Raw genomic sequence first — 22,722 nt, forward strand, 5'->3', positions numbered from 1 at the left:
TTTATTTCCTCTTCTACCAAGTAAACTTCTGTGCTAGGCTGGCTGATCTCCATAGCCTACTGGCAAAAGCTCCGATGACGATATTGTAGCCCGTTCAAAGGGTTTCTTTCCATCAGATTCAGAGTGCTACTTTGACAGCCGCATCTTACCCTGTCAGACTTCCATAAATTCGAAAAGAGCATTGAACAGCAAAATAGTACGTAGTGAGATCTAAAAAGAGAAAGCCTAGGGGATTTTCAAGTTGACAAACAAAACATTAAATCTATATATCGGCTTAAACCATGAAACAAGTAAAAACATAAGCACACCATTATTTGCGCAATAACGACATGAATTTAAAGTTCATTAAACATTTGTCGTTTATCGTTTTTTAAACACCTTCACACAAAAATATTTTGACATATATATTTTTTGAGAATATTTGGAAATATATATCTACAAATGACTCTGTGGTTATAGTTAAGCTCTGTTTTTCTTCTACTTTTCGTCCTATCTTTGGACATCCTTCCCCCTCCCCGTTCCTGTCACGTCTGTCACCTTCTGACATGATTTTGCTCCCTGGCTTCCTCTCAGAATCCTGTCTCGAAGCTGAATACTCTGTCTGCTCTGGACTGTCAGACAGGGGTCTCTTGTTCTTGTATAAAATATGGAAATAAGGAAACCTTCAGATTCTTTAAGACAGAGGCAGTAAAGCAGATAGGAATCACTGCGTTGAGAACAGAAAGCGATCCTCGGTGCAGAGGACTGAACAACAGAATGCGACTAAAGGAACCTATTGATGTGGTGTGGGGGCTTTTAGCTGAGGCTCTCTGTTTAAATACGTTGCCCAATAGACTAGGTTGAAGATTCCAAATAGCAGTGGGAAGGCTATTCTTGACAGTCGGTCGATTTTGCTGACGCTGTTAAAAGTTTTCTTGGGTTCTGGTGGTTTTGTCTCAGGCTTGACTTCTTTTGGTTCTATGGTCGCACTTTTAGCAATAGTTGCCAAGCCAGGATCACCCCTGGCCAAGTTAGGGGTGTAGCTGGTGGCTGTCGGAGCATATGTGTTGTTTTTCTTAATGAGAGGATCCTTCACTTTCTTGGGCTGGAGAAGAAAAGGCAATTTATTTAGCAAGCAGGGAGGAACAAAATGATAAGTTTCTGAGCAAAACAGCACTTGCTGCAAAATCAAAATCTTTGCTTGATTTAAAAATCTAAAAATCTGAACCTCTTCTAGACAGCTCAGCTTGTCAAAATGTCTCTCAGCCGTTCTCACTGTTTCTATATTTGTGGGCAGGGAGGGCCTTTGTAAGTCTGGTCATCCATGTTGTGAGGGACTTTGGTGACACAGCTGTCTTTGAGTCATTTCTGCTCCTGTGGGAAATCCCTCACCCATATTTGTGTTAGCAACTCCAATTAAACCCTATGGTTCAATTTAAAAAAATCTAAAAGTCTTTAATTTATGGCTAACGTACTGTCACCATTTGAAAAGCCAGATGATGTTTGTAACCTTTTAGATCAAGAGGTGGAATCTGTTCCTTCACGGATTGAATGCAAAGCAGGCTTGGTATTATAGAAGGGATGTTATGCAAGCTTAGGATACTGGATTCATACTTTTTAGTCTCAGTCTTCCCCTTCTAGATGCTTCCTGATCAAGAAACGAAGCCCAGGATAGACTAGAGAATACCCTGAGAATGGGTAGAGTGCTAGACTCCCTGACAGCCAGTTGAGGTCTCAGGTATGTGAGGAGGCCAAATGTTACCCCACTTTGGTGGACCCTCCAGTTAATCACAGTAGTGTGAATGAGCCCAGATTACATGAAAGGACCACTCCAGGCTGTCCCCAGCCACAAATTCAGAATCACCAGCAACTAACTAACTACTGTTTCAGGCTAGTTCCTAGGCCTTCCATTAGTAGGCTTTTCCTAAACAGTTGTCCTTTTTCGGAGTTATGTGATCTCACACATTTGCCATTAGCCATGTGTAAATATTGAGCACTTGAAATATATCTACACTGACTTGAAATGTACGAAATGCAATAATATGCATGGGATTTTGATGATTTGTATAAATAAAAATATAATACAGTGTTCGTCCTCAATGGGTTACAACTACAAAGCCAGTATGATTTATGTATTGTTTATATTGGAAAGAAGTATATTCATCATCTCATCATGATTAATGTTTATTTATACTTTTTTCATGTATTATTATTTTTAGATTACTTTTCTGAGATAGGGTATCACTATATAGCTTTGGTTAGTCTGGATCTCGTAGAGACCACCTGCTTCTGCCTCTCAAGTGCTAGAGTTAAAGATATGTGTGCCAACATGCCTGGCTATTTATACACTTAAAATAAGGCTACTAGAAATTGTTCAGTGGCCTGTGTAGTTTACATTTGTGCATTACAACATTTGTATAAGGCAGCAGCTATAGGATAGGGCTTCCCATTGTTTTGTGTACATTAAATCAAGGAAATTTTATAGAGGATAGGGAAAGTATACCTACTCTTGACTTTACTGAAAGCTGAAGGTAGTTAATTTTTCAAATTAACCTGACTAAAACATGGAAATAATTAAGCTCAGAAAACAGCCAAAGGGGTATCTTTTTTGTTACAAAAAAATATACAAGACTAGAAAAATAATGGATTTGTTTTTGCATTTGATATCACATTTTTACTTTGTTTTGTTAAAAAAAAAAAACACAGTTTCTGAAACCATGGAAGGCACATTTTAATAGATCCTTTCATCTTTGAATGTCTCTCCTTCTTTCTCTTACTCTACCTGCACATTGATGCATCCAAACAACCTCCACTAGAGGAAAGCTAAGTAACAATTTGGGCAATGTTGATTTGCCACATTTGTAACTTTCCTGCTATACCTCGTCTCATTCAAAAGAGCTACTCATTTCCTAGAAGCAACGGGTGTATGCACAAATGTGTAGCAAGTTACATAAAAGTTACTGTGTGCAAAATACTATGTATACATACTTGCTTATAGATTATATACAGCTTGCTTAAAAGCAAGTAGCTAAGTGGTAGCAAAACCGGTCTTTAAACACAAGCCTGATTCAAATGTCCAATAACAAAATAATTAATCCACTGCACTTCGTTCTTCACAGTCTAAGAAAACAAGAAAGGAGTCCTTATCATTCCCCTCTTACATCTAATCCCACAAATCAACATATTCCATCTACAAGGCTTAAGGCCTCAAAATCCTAATATAGCAAAGAGTCACTGTGGTATTTACCTTTTCTGGAACCACGCTTTTGCCATCCCATGCATAGCCTCTCTTGGTGAAATAGTTCACTGTGGCAAATTCAATCAGAGCTGAGAAAACAAAGGCATAGCACACTGCAATAAACCAGTCCATAGCTGTTGCATAGGCCACCTTCGGGAGGGAATTTCTGGCACTTATACTCAAGGTTGTCATGGTCAGAACAGTTGTCACTCCTGTAATGAGAGGAATTAAGTAAATACACTGGTTCATTGCAGAAAATGTCATAACAGCAGGCCTAAGCTTGTTCCCTTGATCAAAGGGTACCAACAGCATCATATTTGTAGTGGAAGAGTCATGATGTAGCCTCAATATAGTCTAAGGTCAATAGCACAGCAATGCTAAGGGTCATTAGGAAGAGATAAACTACTCTGCTAATTGAGAATCTGTTCCTGAAACAGTGAACTGCTTTAAATAGGCATCTTGTATGTGTATCCTGAGTAAGAAAGGAGATATCATTCCATGCACCCAACTCTTGATGTAAAAATCTTAGATAACAATTGCCTGTGATATTCTAGAAATATTTATAGTGTTTAATAGTCTTTGTCCCAAATGTAGAAACTTGAAACTCAATTAGCCCTTGATAAAGGAAAGCTAAGTCACAATTTGAGGAATGCTGATTTGCCACATTTGTAACTTTCCTGCTATACCATGTCTCACTCAAAAGAGCTACTCATTTCCTAGAAGCAATGTGTGTATGCATAAATGTGTAGCAAGTTACATAAAAGTTACTATGGGAAAAATACTATGTACACATACTTGCTTATAGATTTTATACAGCTTGCTTAAAAGTAAGCAGCTAAGTGGTGGCAAATCTGGTCTGTAAACACAAGCCTGATTCAAATGTCCACGATCTTTCTTTTTCTAATGTTGCCTTATCTTCTCTATTCTGCAATTCCAGGCCTAATGATTAAAGTGATCTATATTCAAAGTCAAAACAGTTTGTTAAGTTGGTTCTTTCTAATTTATTTAGATATTTCAATGAGACAGAGTGTGGGTAATGATACTCTTTACTGTTGATTGAACTACCATATGAAACACACTGTGTTGGTACCATATACTGACTTTAATGCTTTGAGATGCCTTTAGAAAAATTTACAAATGTTTAAAAACAGTTCAAAGCAATCCTGCCAGAAAGGGTCAAAAATCACCACCAGGCAACCTTGAGCTACTGCAGGGAAGGGTCCAGACATTAGCACCCTGGTAAATGAATTCACAGACCTAAGCCACTATGCCTGTAAAATGGCTAATTCCATCTCCAATCTCTCTACTGTCCATGCCATCACTAAAACTCTCAGAAAGGACCATCTTTGCACAGTCACTCACATTATTGTGAGGATTACATTAAATAACGTGAAGATGATAACTATTGCATTGCTGAGGAAGGAGCTGTCAATCTATGATTCTTAATCTGGGATTAACTCCTCCTGTTGATAGCTTTAGAAAATCAGTTGGGCTACATAGCTGATAAAAAATTTTTGGAATCTGTTTTAAACCAACAAGTGTTCTTAGGTTTTCCAGGAATATCAAGATAATTAGTCTTTTTTTTTTTTTTTTTTTTTTTTGGTTTTACGAGACAGGGTTTCTCTGTGTAGCTTTGCGCCTTTCCTGGATCTCGCTCTGTAGACCAGGCTGGCCTCGAACTCACAAAGATCTGCCTGGCTCTGCCTCCCAAGTGCTAGGATTAAAGGCATGTGCCACCACCGCCCGGCCGGAAGTTAGTCTTTTAACTACAATAGGAAATGAAATACTTACAAAGAAATACAGTAGAATATCTATTAAATGGTATTCTTGACATATGGTCAGGATTGTAGGAAATGTATTTATTTTAAGTTTGCATGGCACAGGGTTCAGAAAATTCTAGGGCAAGTTCCTTATTACATAACCAACCTAAAGAATATTAGCTGGCAAACTGCCCCCAAATTTACATATCAATATTAACTAGAGCAGATAGCAAGGTAATTAAAAGTCAGTAATTGGGGAACAGAGCAGCCCAATTCCAAATCCCAACTCTGTAATTGCTAAATGACCTTGGGACAATTTCCCCACAATCTCGGGCTTCTGGATTGTTGCTTTTAATTTCTGCCTTGCTAATTGATTTTATTAACTCTAACTCACAGTGTTATTGGGAGTATTAAATAAGATAATATAATAAAATATTTAATTCTTAGCCAAAGGGTTAAGGCAAATATTAATGATTATGAAGGAAAATGTCTGGTTCTATTTCATGTACCATTACTACCATAAACTCCAGTTTTATAATGTTCAGTTTAGATATGCAAATATTGAGAGTAATCTAGAAATTAATTATCTTACCCCAAAACCCCTGTAAACTAAGACTAGTACAGAATAGTTTAAGGTGAGTGTGTGTGTGTGTGTGTGTGTGTGTGTGTGTGTGAGTGTGTGTGTGATTTGAAATTACTCTCGTATAAAAATGCAAATGCCGGGCGGTGGTGGTGCACGCCTTTAATCCCAGCACTCGGGAGGCAGAGCCAGGTGGATCTCTGTGAGTTCAAGGCCAGCCTGGACTACCAAGTGAGTTCCAGGAAAGGCGCAAAACTACACAGAGAAACCCTGTCTCGAAAAACCAAAAAAAAAAAAAAAAAGCAAAGAAACAAAATGTGTTACATGGCTATTAAATTCCAATGGTTAAGCCTGACAATTACTATTTTACCTTTCCTGTGGATCCATTTAAACATTGCTTTTCCTTCCTTGTACTTGCATTTGACTAGAAATAGGAGCTCGGACAAAGAATTTTAAAAGGCCAATGTTATATAGCTATTACTGGGTAAAATTAAACCTAAAGCTTGGATCTTTTTAAGCAACAAATTTACATGGCATTGCCAGCAAATAAGAGAGCATAGGAAGACAAAAAGATCATATTTTCAGGTCATAAAGTAGATTGGCTTGGCCTCAGTTTGGACTGCTTTATATCAAACTGTTATAACTCTAGTGAGATTATTTTTTTCTCTTTTGATATTTCTTTACATACTAGGGACTTTCTTAGGCATCCACAGAGCGCAGAAGAATGTTCTAAGTTCAAGCTAAAAGGAACAGAAACATGTACTGAATAAATGTTAAAGGGCTAAAGGGCTAGGAAAATTGTATTTGTGATTTCTATTGAACTTAAACACCACAAATATATGACTTTGCACACAGAAATATTTGCTATAGCTGAGTTTACTATTGTACACTTATGTTCACCAAAAGGTCATTGGTCGTTGTGGTATAAGATCATTGAAAATGTTATAAGCAATGTTTTGGATTCATAAAACACTGAAATACTTTGGTGAATTTCCAAATAGAAAGGATAGTCTTCGGTAGGAAAAACAGGTAGGAAAAAAACATTTCCTTATAGTATTGGTTCCATTCTTCTGAAATAAAATAAAACAAGACCCAAAACCTAAATCATGCATTTAATTCAATGTTTATTTCCTGGTGTGATGAGGGCTCAGATGGAATGCCCATACAGAGCTAAGAATCTCTCAGGAGGCCAGTCTTTAGTGTATTCAACGGTTGTTAACATTGACAAATGGGTACAAGTAAAAATGAATTTGAAATGAACTGCTCATTTACTCTGCAGCTGGAAATCATTTTGCAGGTTAATTTAGTTGTGTGCTTAAGCTGTTGTCAGAAGACCAGAGAACAGATTAGATGGTTTTCAACCTGCGAGCATTGCTAAGTTCAGAAGACAAGACACTCCTGGTGTGATGGGGCAGAGTCTGTTTCTCTTTTAGAGAGAACTGATATGTTATCCCTTAAACACCATGGGCATTAGGGACATCAGAATCTCTGCATATGAATTGATTTGCACATGTTTAAAGGGTTTTCAGTGTGGAACATGTGGCCTTCAACATAGCAGGTACATAGCAGTTGCTTGTAGAGGAAACCTGGATGAATATGTCTTCCACCAATGAGCATGTGGTTATTACTTCTAAATGAATGACGCAGACCAGAGTGAGCCAATCATGTGCTGGATTAATGTAGCAGTATGAAACAAAAGTGATGGTTCTGTGTTACCATGAAGTACAAGGAATCTGGAGCTCATACTTTATCTTAATTCCTCATCACCTCCCCTAGTAGCTCCTAACATGAGATGAATAATTTAACTTTGTGTTCATTTGGTTTCAAGTTAATACGATGTTCATAATAATGGTGTCTGAAATGTTTTAGGTTTAAATAATATAATATGGTGAATCACATTGAAAACAACTAGTATAAAATCACATAATTATTCATATTTTATGATCATTAAAATTTCAATTCAAGCATGTATTTCAAGAAGGCAATAGTGTGCAAATAGTTTACTACCATATTTTATTTCCAGAACAGCGCCATAACTTGGTGCACTTCAAAAAAACCCAGTGATTAAGTGACTGGATAAGTTAACTGTAACAAATATTGCTTTCATCAGTCTGAAAAAGACAGTTGAGATGGTGTGGCTGGGATTCAGTCAGGAAACACTCCTGTCTATGAAATGTAAACTTTAAAATAATATATCAGTAGGTAGGTTTTCACATTATACAAGGGTGTTTACTGTTCAAATATCTTTCTATTCTATTGCCTTAACTTGCAATGCTCAGGTTATTTTAGAGACTCTAATAGAATTCTAACTCTTTAGGGGTGTGCTTGAGAGGTAAAAAGAAGTGTCTATCTATTGCTAGATTAACTGATGACCTCTCCCTACTTAATGCAATCCTGGTTTCAACAATATAAGAAAGTATTCTTGCTATTTTTTTAAGATTTTCAAAAATCATATGCTATATAGGATTTAAATTTTTAGGTTATTATATTTTTAATCTAGTAAGTGATTGTGAAGTTTATTTCACTATCTTCTATGTCAAAACACCAAATTAAATTTATATTAAGCCATTCTATTTGTATTAACAAAACAGTTTTCTGTATAAAAACACTAGTTTTAAAATCACACCATAATAGAAATGGTAATTCTTCAAAACTTTTTATCATACAAAGTTCAGATTTGAACATAGAGTGACATATTTTTCATTTTCTTTGCAATGTCACAATCATGGAATAAATGCCCTCTAGACCCATACACATATATATTGATTGCCACTTACCAAAGACAGTTCTTGCTGGTACTGACTCTCTGTTGAGCCAGAAGGAGACTTGTGAGAGAATAACTGTCATTATGCATGGCAGATAAGTTTGGATAACAAAGTAGCCGATTTTCCTCTTCAAGTGGAAATGAGTAGTCATAACCACATATTCTCCTAGAGGGTGAAATGGACAGTGAGTTTGAATAATTTGCCACTGAAAAGAAATTATTCCTTAGGGTTTCAAAGGAAGCAAAGTTCTAGAGGTTAGACACATCTTGTTTTCTACATGACATTAATATGCTAGAGGGCAAGGCCTTTGACCAAGAGAGAAAAGAAACATTCTCTCTGAGGACAAGACAGGTATTAGAATCTTCTTGTGATTCTTCTTTCCTTTTACCCTTGCTGTATCATATACCTAAGGGATAAAGTTGAGCTTATATTTCCAGATTGATCCTTAAAGTGATGTTTTAGAGAGCCCAACAAACAAAACCAGACCTGGTTTCAAGTGTAGCCTTTGCAAAGCAGATTTGGAATGTCAGCTGAAGGTGCTTTGATATGAAAGTTGGGACAGCTGAGTTTTAGTTCCAAGACTTCCTTGAATCTCAGATTAGTGATGGATTTTGGTCAGAAAGAGAAAATTAATATTGAGCTTAACTCCATTGTTTCTCAAAATTTATTTCCCAGAATGTGGGAGACATAACTCTCAAATATTCAGGCACATAAAGCATTCTTTGAATTTACAAGGACATCTATACTGATAATAATAATTTTCTTTTCCTCTTAGTATTTTTTTTTCAGTACTGGGGATGAAACCTAGGACATCCCACACACAGGGCAAGTCCTCAAGCTACACAGCATCCATAGCTCTATAACCACCCTTAGGATTTGTTTCTGTCCCTAGTCTGACCTGGGAAACAATACTAGGCACTCTCTAAGATTTTTCTGTTTTATTGGTCTGAAAGAGTAGCTAAACAACACAAACTGTAGAAGGGTTGATTTTTCTTTACGTTAGACCTTATTCAATTGCAACTCTTTAAAATGTTCAGCCTGATTCACATAGAATCTATATGTGGATGAAAACATGAGAAAATAGATGTGTTCAGAATAAGAAATCCTCATCCCTCTTAGAGTAGTTCCCTACCAGCCCCCTTCTTCCCATTCTAGACTTCTCAGTACTTGATTTATCATTTAACAACCACCCCTGGGTATCTGACTTCAGCTCCTGTAATGTGACTACAAGTCCTCCATAACTCAAATATCCTGGCTCAGTATTCATCAGTCTCATACATGGCTGCTTACTCTACTCAGAGAATTCAGTCATGAATCTCCCTTCTCGATAACACACTCTCACAACCTTTTTTTTTTTCATTTTTATGTTTTGGCTTCTCTTAGTAACTGATTATTTCCTCCATAAATTACTGAGTTATGGGTCAAATCATCATTTTCCTTTTTATTCTTAAGTAAATGAGGTATCCCTCTGTCCTCAGGTCCCTCCCTTAATCTTTCTTGGTTGAAAAGATTACTCTCCATCTCTCTTCTTATTGGGTTTATGGGGGTGTAAAAATGCCTGCCAACTGGGCAGTGAAACTAATTTGATTCCAAAAATAAGGACTTCTAATCCAAAATTCAAAAAAGGCAAATAATAGCTTTTCATGTTCCACCAACAGTTATGTTTAAAATTCATGTTGCAGTTCACCTAGCACAGTTATGTACCTAATATTCCAATACTGGAGAACAGCAAGTTCTAGTCCAGCCTGAGTTACACAGCCAGAAAAAAAAAAATCATACAAGGTTACTTCCCTCAAAAAAAATTGACCAGCACATAGCTGTCTAATCAATGCCAATAGTATATTGGATTAGTCTTCACATATTAAACGGTGGTTTAGAAGGAGAGGATTCTATCAGGACATTTGATTTCACCTCTGCAGCATCTTTCAGCTCTCCTTTACTTTCTCATGGTTAATATTCCCATCTCTTTTGGAGACTAATCACAATAAGCTATCAGCTGTCTTCTGTGCCACGAGTGGCATCTAACTCCAGTTTTTTCCTACCTTCAAATGTACAGGGATCTTTTATTTGTGATTATAATATCCTTCCTACTTAAAATATCTAAACAGATTCCCTTGAGATGATTAACTTTGGTAGCCAACTTGAGTGGACTGGTATAGCACACTTCTGGAAGTGTCAGCAAGGGTGTTTCTGAAGATGGGAAATGACTCAGGGAGCTAAGAGGTGAAGACCTACGCTGAATGTAGGTTGAACAACCCAGGAGCCAAGAAGCTGGAAGCCTAAGTATGCAAATATGCATAAATTTGTCTTAGAGTGATTTTGCTGCTGTCCTAACTTACAGGCATTAGTCTGTGGTTGCTTCTTCAGTCCTTAAAGATAAGCTTAACTAGCAACACTCCCGAGAATTTCAATAACCACAAGTCCCTCTTGTTCTGAGACTCCAAATTTCTTGAGCTGAGCAGATTTAATCTGCCTCAGCCTTGGTGTCATATAGTCTAATATGCAGCATGCTTCAAACCCATGGAACCATCCAATCATGGACTAACATATGAAAAACCCTGAGCCAAGGCCCACCTTTTTCCAATTTAAATATTGCCCTCAAGTATTTTTTTCACAGCAGTAGAAAGCTAACATATAAAATTATCTACGTCAAAGTTTCTCAAACTTACAATTTGCATCTGGAACCAAATAATTGTTTGTGATTATTAAAATCTATCTTATGCACTGCATATTATTTAGCTATCTCTAGATTTTACCTGAAACAGGGACCCTAAAACAATAGACCCCACAGAATTAAATTTCCCAAATAATCCTACACTAGAGGAGGAAAGAACTAAAACTCTAGTTCAAAGAAGGAGGAACTTGCCTCCCAGAGGAAATTTCACACTGTTCCAACAGTTTATCTGGGATTACTACCAGCATATCAACATGTAAATATTTCATGGCTTTCATTTCATCTTCTCTGTAAAATTGTAGTCCTCCTAAAGGAGAGACAGACTCTAAGAACATTTTGCTCTTCCTAGTCAGAGCCACATCAATTCTCTGCTATCAACTTGTATTTTCTAATTTCTTTACAATATTTGAAAAAAAGCCGCTGTTTGAGTAGCTAAGCACCTGTTTACATAACTACTAGATAACAACATCATGTGATGCTTCCTTCCCTGGAATGAAAATAGAAATGGTCTGCATTGCACACAGTAAGGAATAATCTCTTCCCTGTATTAACATGGATCATGCCTTTCCATACATCTTAACATCTCTGTATCTTGGCCAAGCAAACTCTATTTGACTTCTATTACCAAACATTTTGTTCATTGATGGATTGAGAAAAGCCCAAATACCAGATCCTTAGCAGGGTAGCAAGGAATGTCCTGAGGGGAAATTGTATTAGCCTTGGAAGGAAATAAGTTTATTTGAGTTTGATACTCAGATCTATTTTCTAGTTATATAGTCTTGGGCACCTCATGTGGACTTTCCATAGGTCTCAGTTTTCTTATCTGTACAATAATAAAACTGCAATGTAACTGAATGAAGAATAACTCCTTTAATAGGACCTTCCATAAAAACCCTAAAATAAATTTTAGTTCCTTTCTCAATTTTCTTCATTCTTCACCAATATCAGAACTTGGAGAAGTATTGACAAAAGAAATGCATCCAGTGTTACAGAAGAAAACCATTTCTTCATTCATCAATTGGTAGTAATGACAACATCCATTTATTAAATACTTACTAAGTATTTGGTACTTTAGTTACAGGTGTTCTTTATACTCATTAATAAAACTAGATTTGCATTTTAAAATCTCCATTTGAATGCTATGCACAACTTTAAGTAGTTTCAGTTGAATGTCTCTTTATATTGTTGGTGATGTCTTCAAGGTCAATAGAAAGAAAAGCAAGGTATCCTAATAGGATGAAAACTCAATTTTCTGAGATCTTTGTTAAATATATGCTCATGTTGCTTGACCATCCCAGGAGTACACTTTATTATTCCTAACTATTCATTCTACTGTAGCCTGAAAAATGTCATCAGCTTAAAGGGGAAAAAATGCCAACTTTCACAAAATGTCAGGAAGATAAGTATCTACATATATTCCATCATCTTTTGTCATTTGTACTGTGACATTTTTGTGAAGAGTCTGTAAAGAATATGGTTCTGGGGAGTTACTATTTGACATTATACCACATTATAAACAATGTGTTTTCCTGAGAGATTAGGAAAGAATAGGAGGACTTCTCCTGTTGTGAAAGCATCTTAAATTAAATAAAATCTAAAGAGCATTGGCCCAAAATTTTCAAATAAGGGACAGAAGTGGCAGCAACATCAGAATCAAATTATAATCATTTAAAAGTGAAAGAAAAACAAAAAAAGCCCATATCTTAATATGGATTGAAAGTCTAGACACCAAGTGTGTATGTACTCAGCATAACAAATGAACAGTGTAGAAGAATTGTAAGTTAAATATCCTCAGAAATCATCCAACCCTGAGGGAAGTTTGTAAATAAAAAGTAACAAAGTTCCTGATACATTACACAGTAAGATTAAGGAGAATGCAAGAATGAAAGTGGGTATAATTTGGCAAATTGGCATTTGGAGTTAGTTTAGAAGTGAATTTCTCAAATGTTTGTTAACCACCGTGGTTAGTTTTCTTAGATTTCACTCTCCTGATTTGTCTACATCATATGATACTATTGAACTAGCCTATTCCCTGGAATGCTCTGAGGATAAAATTCAACAGCGTGTGTGACAGTACTTATAATCTTAAATCCACGATAGATTTACAGTGTAAGGATAGAGCAGTAGATATATATTCTTTCTGGCTTGGAAAATCAACCCTCAGTCAAGTTGTAAAACGTTATTGAACATTGAGTTCACAAGAATTTTTTCCACATTCCATGGAAATAAGGGAACATGAATGAGTAATAGAACTCTTAGCCTAACTAGATCTTTTCTCTCATTTGAAATATGAATTAGTTGACAAGAAAACCACAGAAGTCTTTTCTCTGGCGATCATGCACTAGGCCTTACAGATGGGATCCCTGAATGTTGATCACACTTCGACCCACAGTCAGATAAGATGATCCCTGATGATGTTGACCTCGGAACGTATCTTTCAGACAAAGTCTAGAAAACTCTCCTTATTTAAGAAAGGTGATCCTGTCATTTTTCTTAGTCATTTTTCTAAGGATAAAAGATAGTAATTGAGGAGAAACAGCTTACTTTCCAAGCTTACTAACATGCCTTGTGATGAAATTTGCTTTGGAAAACAAGATAATGTCAAGTTGTCCTTGAACTTTAAAACCATTGCATGAATTACTTTCTTATTCTTTTCTGGATACTGATGTTATTCTTGTCCAATGACCGATGCAGTTATTTCATTTTGCTGTATAGGACCTGTAAATCACTGACCTAAAAATCTCAGATATTGTGGTAGTATCTCTACCATTCTCTTTCTCACATCATTGAAGTGATATAGAGGTATTTGGACATGAAGCATCCCACTGGGATTGCATGATGTGTGTTCACAGGTAAGCAGGATACCACTTTCTAACCTTGTAAAAGGCCATCTAGAATTGACTAGGCCCCTCAAAGGATATTAAGGTGGACAAAGGTTTCTTTTTCTATCTAGTTACTGTTGTTTTGTGTTCTAGTGCCATCATTCTCTGGTTTCTTGGCAGGAATAGGGAGGTAATTGCAGTCAGTGTCATCTATCTTAACATCTTCAAGGTTCCACAATGGGGTGTGAAATGTAGTATTGACAACCTTGACAAAACCTTTTTTCCTTCTCTCAAACCTGCAGAGACAGATTCTTGATGAGGTAAAGTGGGCCCAAAGGATAGATAATTCCATTTGTTATTGCAGTGCTGAAGATGGACATCACACTGAGCTCTTGTATTTGAGAATTTTCTTCCCAATATTTAATAATAAGTGGGGGTCCCCTCCTGTTCAGGTATACTCAATGTTTAGTTACATAATGACTATTCCAAGTAAGCCCAACCTATGCTGTTGGCCAGCTCAGTGACCCAAGTGTTGCCCTCTTATCTACTTGCCTCAGTCTACTTTTTTTTTAATTAGATTTTCTTCTCTGAATACCTGTAATTTTGTTGGCATAACTCTTTAGTAAGCAAAGGATCATTTGACAAAACCATTAAGTTTAAAGATGTACTATCTGGTCCTGGAGAGTGATGTCATGGTATGGTCACAGTCATTAAGGATAGAAGTACAGTAGAGTCTTTTTCTCCAAATGGTCTTCCAGACTTGTATATATTATTGCATGTGAATTACAGCAATGGGATTGTCTCTTTGATATTACCAACCACAATCATAAAAGATTAAGTGGGTCTGTGTTATATGATACTAAATGCATAGGACCTAGAATATTGGCTACCGTTTTCCAACAGAGATATATGCTACCAACATGAAAATCTACCTCCTATAGTAATCTTTCCTCAATTAGCCTAAGCTACATTTCCCCCTTATTTATACAAAATATTTATTCAATGCCTCCTCTGCCATAGCTACTACAGAAAATAATAGGGATAAAGAAAATGGAAATGATCTCTGCCCTAACAAAAGCATTAGCACAGCACTTAGCACCCATTTTGATAATTACAGTTTATGTGTTCATCCAGCCTAGACTTTGCCTTCCATAAGAGCAAGGTCTTTGTTGTGGCTATCATTGAAACTCCAGTGCTAGTCATGATACCTGACTTATCATAACATCCATTTTTAAGAAGTAAACAGAACTTATTTGGGTATCTTTTTTCAGGACATGTTGTAAGACAAAAAAAGAAAAAGAAAAGAAAAGAATTTAAGACTGGAGCAATGGCCATTATGCAATAATCTGAGCATCTACAGTGTGATATTCCTCAGTGTTTTATACTAGAGTTTCACACCCACTTCTAGTTATCTTTTTAGGTATGGGGATAGAACCCTGACATTTATTCATGCTTTGCAAGTGCTCTCACAGTGAACTACAAACATCCCCAGCCACTATCTCATTGTTAATGGAAAGTATTCTGTTCTGACTCCTTAAATGGAGGGAAAGTTTCTGTCTGGAGAAAGAAGCCGCCCAACATCCCCAGACTTCTGGTGGCAGCACCAGGATGTTTATCCACATCCTCCTAACAGTAGAGAGACAGGCTTTCCACCATGCTATGGCATTTCTAATAAGGGCAAAGCTGTGGGCAGCTCTTCTTCATCTTATAAAACAAGAAGCATAAGTATTTTAGCTCCTAAGGAACTGTTTTTAAACACGCAAAAGTCACATCTTATGTAAAAAATTAAGTGATTGATCTATTGCTTGAAAATGTTAACATTCTTAGGGTCTCAAAATGAAATCTGAAAACAGAAGAGTTTTTTTTTTTACTATTATTGTTTGTTGTTGGTGGTGGTGGTGGTGGTGGTAGTGGTGGTGGTAGTGGTGGTGGTGGTGGTTTCTTGATAAAATTAGCATCACTGTTTTTGTACATGACTCAGTCACTTTTTTTTTTTACAAATTCAAGTGCATTAAATAAATTTCTGTAAGATGTGTATGAAAATAATTATTAGCTCTTGACAAATATTTTATCAGTTGAACACATTTAAAATGCAGAACGTTGAGGGGAAGCATAAGTTTTCTGATTTTTTATTTCCCATATTTAATTTATTTTTAATTAATTTATTTAATAATTTAATTTATTTAATAATTTAATTAATTTAGTAATTTTTTATTATCAGATTTCAAATAATCCAAGATGGTCCCTTGTATTACTTAACTCTTTGTAACATCCTTAGAATCTTTGAACACAGTTGGCTTCAACACTAAAAGGATCAAACTTTATCTGCTTTTAATTCCAAAACGGAATGAACAGTATTGTATACCTCCACTGGCTTCAGGTGTGAGACAGTATTCGCCTCAGAAAATAAGGAAATTTATTTTGTGTGTGTGTCCTGTGTGTAATGATCAATGCTTAAATTTATATGCAATCCTTTGATGTATGACAATAAGTGGGACCTAGAGACCACATACAGCTAGTATTTATGTAAGGACACTGTGTGCAAAGACTTGCAGACAACCATCTGCACTGGTTTAATTTATTCTTCCCAACATAGTATAGAGTTCCTACAATCCGTTGGAAAATTGAAGGCATGACAACGTAGCACAGACTTTCATCCATAACAGTTTTTATCCCAAGTTTTCTGTTTATATCCCAGGCTGCCCTGATCATACAGAACCAGCTTATTATGGAAATCAAGGGAAGCCAGAGATACTGAACAGCAGGTAGAGCACTGGAGGCCCAGAGTTCACTCCTTTCCTGACTTTTCTGTCATTAAGAAAGTCAGAGTTCTTACATTCTCACTAGATATTTTTTCTTTCATCATCTCCAGAATAATCAGATGGAACTTACCCGTACTGGACTGAACAATTCCAGAGTCAACTGTTTGTCCAAGAAGGTCATACTGGTTTAAGCGTGACCCATCTTCTGCCACAACTACTGAGCGAGCTGGCTCTCTGGTCCACTCATAGACAACTTCTGCTCTTGTATAAGCATCTGGGAGAGAGAGAGAAAAAAAAGAGCATAGTTATGCATCTTGCCTCTTGACTCCTCCTAATGAGCTGATTGTTCCATCAGCTTCATATTTCCTGCCACATTGTTGCAGAGGCCAAGCCAGAAAATGAAAGCTCATATTCAGTTGCTTGGTAATGTAAATACATATTTTTTCTGAGATTTTTCTTTCAGTCACTTGTCTACTCCTAACATGTTAAGCTCATACAATGGATACAGCACTGTGCTAGTGTTGCAATATTAAACATACACAAGGTGGCTGACTTTGTGTGGCTAATATTGGCGTAACAGAGACACAAACATATAGCCAAATAAACATGTAATTCTGCAGAGTGTTTAATGCAAGAAAGCCATACACTACTAGGTGAAGGGATGGAGGGAGAAAGTCTGCATTTAGGTATGGAAAAGGACTTAGAGAAGTTCAAGCCAACACTTTTATAAATGTGAGACCTAAAAACAGAAGGAGGGCAGAGCAGAGATCATGAGGGAAAAAAAATTGTGCAATAGGCAACATGGGTTTTTTTGTTGTTGTTATTTATTTATTTATCTTTATTTCAGACAAAGGCATGACGTAGTTGAAGAAGATTAGTATATGCACAGTAGAAAGCATGAGACCTAAAGTGAGATAAAGCCAACAACCTTGGGTACATATGACGTTGAGCCATGGGAAGCTTACAGTAAGTGGAAGAGTGTTGCTGCAGAGGCTCACACTGACATCCTGTTAAACTGATGATTTGTATAGATATTCACAATCATGATGCTGCTGCCGAAGATGGTGATAAGTTACCTTACAAAACCTTCCTTCTCACTCATGGTCACAAGCCAAGTCACTGGTAGTCCAGAAATCTTCCGTATGAGGTTCTCGTTCGTAAGTCTTTAATCCACTCAGATTAGAGACCCGTGAATAGAAATGAAGGAAAGAAGGAAGTGAGGGGGGAAAGGATAGATGGAAGGAAGAAAAGAAGGTGGCAAGATGGAAGAAAAGATTTCACAGCTTTTCTCTTTTCCAGTCACAGAAGACCCATTTCACATGGGCTGAAATGTCATCCTCTGTTTAGATGCACAATGATGTTAACCTTTTAAGGAGTATCAAATGAGGAAGAGTAAGCTGCTTTAGATTATTTGATGGTAGGGCATGACAGCAAAGGTTGGCCTTATGATACAAGCTTGATTCACTGGCCAATGGCCAACTCATCCATTAGTCACATTTGGCACCCCTCCCAGGGACCAAACCACTTTCAGAAGGCTACGAAAATGTTTTAATTTATTTAAGATCTAAGATCAATATAACCTAAACTGGCATGTATTCATCTTTATACCAACAGTCATAAACTATAATTTGAATTATGCTTTGGAGGAATGCCCCTCCCCAAAAAAGACAAAAATGGTCAGAGCTCATTGAATTCTTAACACTGATGTGTTCAATACAACCTTCAAACTCCGGATTGAGAATTGTGTACAAATATGTATTCCCCAAGCTAAAATATTATAAGATATTAAATTATGGTTGCCTTTTACATGAAAACGATGCTCTCTGCAAAACCTACTCTGACTTTGAAACACAACTTGGAATGTTACTTTACTCTGAGCTGAGTGAAGCAGGAAAACTGAGATCTTGCTTCCCTGACTTATGTGGCATCCCGTCTGCCCCATCATCACTTATAAGTCAATTAATACCAGTTATCTCCTGAGAAAACATTTATGTAAGTTTGAAAGAAAATAATTTAATGTATCCTGAGACAACTTTAAGTGACAAATGAGTAATCTAGAATTTGCCCCCATAGACTTTAAAATTTTCCTTATTTTCTTGTGGCTATTTTCAGTGGGTAAAAGGGCAAGGTGTCTTAGCATGATACAGCGTAGGACAATTTTATCAATGAGGAAGCTATAAAATTAGACTTTAAAAGGCTCTTAGAAGAGGGCAGAGCACACAATTTGGAGACGCAATATATTACTTTCTGGTCATAGCAAATTCTTGTTTTCTTACTGAAGTAGACACACTGCATTTATTATAGTGAGAATTAACTGAATGTGCCTCTTCAAAAAGCCTCAATGGCCACATACTTTCATCACATTTTATAGACAGTAAAGTGGGGCACAGAACCAAATACTTTTTTCATGGCATGCCACTATTTAGTGGGGAAACAGAGATAAGAGCTTAAGATGCTGTTCATTCTGCTCCATCTCATTGGAAATATTTTTTTTCTAGAAAAAATAGTCCACTTTGTACATAAGCCACGGAAGTCTGCTAGTTCTGTAAATGTCGAGGAAGCTAATTCTAGAGCTTGTGCCATTTTGGAACAAGCTAAATCTCCTGCTACTATATTGTACAGTTGTTGGCAACAGTGGCTGGATGGTATCATTTTATAACTTAAGTTGTCTCTGGAATGCTAATATAGTTAGAGCGGGAAAAGTGGTGTGCTATCTTTGGTGCCTCATGCTTCACTTTTTAGAAGTACCATGGTCTAAGAACATGCATAAGCCCTCTTCTGCAGTGCAGTGAAGGTTTACATCACTTACTACTTAGAGCTCCTCCTGGAAATTTCCCTAAATGAAGAATGCACTCCCATGGTGCAAGCTGATGCTTTATGGTAGAGAAGACAGAAGGAAGGCACAAGGATAGTTTATGTGAACTGATAATTCTTAAATAGAAGAAAGTAAAAGCTGGCAAATGTCTTCAACTGCATAGTCAAACACTTTAGGACAAGATCTCAAAGGAATCATATTCCCTAGTAAGAAATGGCAAAACAAAAGGCATTGGTTGAGGTTAAGAAGTAGCCTAGTGTTAATACTTCACTAAAGCCTAGATTTAATGTCAAGAGAGGAGCTGTAAAATGAAGTACCAGTGCCTTTTATCATCCTCAATGGCCAGAGTTCCATGGTTTCCTTTCATTCCTCAGACCTCTTTTTTCTACCTGCTTAAATGTTGAAAAGCAAAAAGGCACTTAAAACCTGGTTAGTATAATCTTTCTTTATTCAATAAATACATACTTATTGAATCCTATTAACCTCTGCAACAGAAAATGCTAAATAAAATATACCCTGCTCTTATAAAAGTTGTAGTCATCTGCACACAATAAAAGTGTTCATTAATAAACACAAATGATAATGAATACAGGGGCAAATGTTATAAAATAAGCAGGGGAAAAGGACCAAGAAAATTGATAGTGCCATATACGAACTACTACAGAATCGTCAGGAAGAAACTTAAGGGGTGCTGTTTATGCTGAGATGTGGAAGATGGGAAGGCTATCCACACAGATGCTACGAAGAGAAGAGCAACATGGACAGGAAAGAACACAGGCCAAACACCCAGGTGCAAAACTGCTTTATGCATTTTTAAACTTCATTCTTTTTGTATGCTACACTATTTGTTCTCTCTTCACGATCCATTCCCTTTGTAAAATACCTCCCAAATCCTTCTAATGAAAACGTGTCTATATGAAAACATTCTGCCCAACCTCCTCTGAGAACATAGGCAAAGTAAAACACATTTTATTATACTGAGATATAGGTAGATGATTCTTAGGATTTTAGGAAAAGCTTTGGTCGGTGTGGCCACTAATTTCTTATTTCCTTTACCAACAATTCTCCATCTCCCTGAAAGCAGATGCAGGTGCTTGAGGTGACATGTTGTGATGAGGAACTTCATGTAAAGACACACTTTGTTAAGACTTGGGACTGAGCAGACGTCAACCAACAATGACCTTTACACATCTTATATGAAAGTACATGGCCCTTTTCTTTCGCTCCTTTCAGTCCACACTACTGAAGCAAACCTTACTGTAATTCACTGAGCAAATAAGAACACATTTGAAGCCTAATCGAAGTTGGGAATAAAATACTTCTACCTGGGGACATTATTAGCAATGATACTGTGGTAGTGGTGATGGATCAGCACTGGCTCAGGAATAATATAGTGGGTGATATTCCTCCTAAGGTTACATTGTAGACTGGGAGAACTTATAAGGGAGCATAAATTTGATGAACTATTTGATCTCCAAGTAACAAATAATAGCGTCACTGTTAGAAATAGAACAGGAGAGCCCACAATATAAAGAGCATATTAAAACAAAAAAGGGGTGCAAAAAGGCAGTCTTCCCTAAAGTCTTGTTTAGCTGAAAGGTTTGGAAGAGATTAATCTTGAGTTTTCAGGATAGAATGTGATCTATAAATAGAGAACAATGTCTCCCCATGACTAGAGCTGCAAGGCGCATGAAGGCCCTTTGCTATTTTCTTTGCTTGCTGTCATCCTACACTATCACTATTTTTCTTCTATGAATCATATTTTACCAAAATAGTTGCTCAGTCTGCCTGTCTTGTGGGAAGAGTAAGCCAGTTAGGTAAACCAGGATTGACTCAGTCCCTGTCTGAACCCCCCCTGCAGGAAGCCGGGAACACATTATCTTCACTCCATGTATGCACTGGAGTCAGAAATCGAAGAGGAAAGAGTAGCTCAGAAAATCCAGCTCTACAGCCTGAAGTTCCTTTGTCTCCCCATAGTTACTCCTTGATGATTTCAAACAGTATGGATCCATAAAGTTAACACAATGGAGATGTGTCTATGATACCATCAAATGAAAACAAAAACATAAATACATTCATGAATTCCATGGGACAGTCACACTGACTGGAGAAAATTAGAGATGATAATGTCAATAATTTATTTTCTAGATATCTCCTTAACATGACTCTATTAAGAAAAACACCTACGTATTGTTTTTGGTCACCAATGAATATTTTCTTAAAACCTTGTCAGACATTGTAAAGTAAATACAGCAATCCTCTTTTATTGGGATGAATATGTATCTATGAGATCCAAGATTATTTTCCCTTTTCCACGAATACTACTTGATACTGTTTTTCTACTTGATGGTTTAATCCATGGTTTCTATTTTAGTAACTAAAAAAATAACATGGGAGCTGGAGAGATGGATCAGTGGTTAATAGTGTGACTGCTCTTCTCGGGATCTTGAGTTTAGTTCCCTGAACATAAATCAGGCAGTTCATGACCACTTGTAACTACAGCTCCAGGAGATTTGATGATGTCCTCTTATGGCCTCCACAGGTGCACATGAATGCATGATATGCATTCATATAGTGTCCTAGTTAGAATTGATTTTGCTGTGATGAAACACCATGATAGAAGAACTTGGAGAGGAAATGGTTTGTTTCAGCTTACAATTCTCTGTATCAGTTCATCACTGAGGGAAGTCAGGGCAGGAACTCAAACAGGGCAGGAACCTGGAGGTAGGAGCTGATACAAAGGCCATGCAGGGGAACTGTTTACTGGTTGCTTCCCATGGCTTACTCAGCCTACGTTCTTTTACAATCCAGACCTACCAGAGCAGGGATGGCACCACCTTCAATGGTCTGAACCCACACATACCAATCACTAATTAAGAAAATATCAGCCGGGCGGTGGTGGCGCACGCCTTTAATCCCAGCACTCGGGAGGCAGAGCCAGGCGGATCTCTGTGAGTTCGAGGCCAGCCTGGGCTACCAAGTGAGTTCCAGTAAAGGCGCAAAGCTACACAGAGAAACCCTGTCTCGAAAAACCAAAAAAAAAAAAAAAAAAAAAAAGAAAATATCTTACAGCTGGATCTTACAGAGGCATTTTCTCAATTGAGGCTCCTTTATTTCAGATAAGTCTAGCTTGCATAAGCTGACATAAAATTAGCCAGCATATATAAGTGCGCACATACATACACAAAAATAAAATCCTTTTTAAAAAGCGAAAATACGAAACACATAAGGACTACTACTCATAGGAAACTCTTGTAAAATATTGCTGTCTTAATATTCTTGATGTATTTGTGACTCTCCAACAGACCATAACTAACTGGAAATCTC

The 22,722-nt window shown here is 37.0% G+C and overlaps 1 protein-coding gene across 1 annotated transcript in view; it reads right to left on the reverse strand.

Moving 5' to 3' along the window:
* Nucleotides 1-391: 391 nt before the first annotated feature.
* The window catches only part of Gabra1 (gamma-aminobutyric acid type A receptor subunit alpha1), a 48,900-nt gene continuing 26,569 nt past the window's right edge, over nucleotides 392-22,722 (reverse strand). Inside the window, exons 6-9 of the mRNA XM_059269256.1 lie at nucleotides 16,711-16,854; nucleotides 8,335-8,487; nucleotides 3,227-3,429; nucleotides 392-1,084 (exon numbers count right to left, since the gene is read on the reverse strand). Of these exons, the coding sequence (XP_059125239.1) occupies nucleotides 773-1,084; nucleotides 3,227-3,429; nucleotides 8,335-8,487; nucleotides 16,711-16,854 (812 nt within the window). The 3' untranslated portion in view covers nucleotides 392-772. The remainder of the gene's footprint in view (nucleotides 1,085-3,226; nucleotides 3,430-8,334; nucleotides 8,488-16,710; nucleotides 16,855-22,722) is intronic.

Source organism: Peromyscus eremicus, chromosome 8a (genome assembly GCF_949786415.1).
Source record: "Peromyscus eremicus chromosome 8a, PerEre_H2_v1, whole genome shotgun sequence".
Lineage (NCBI taxonomy): Eukaryota > Metazoa > Chordata > Mammalia > Rodentia > Cricetidae > Peromyscus > Peromyscus eremicus.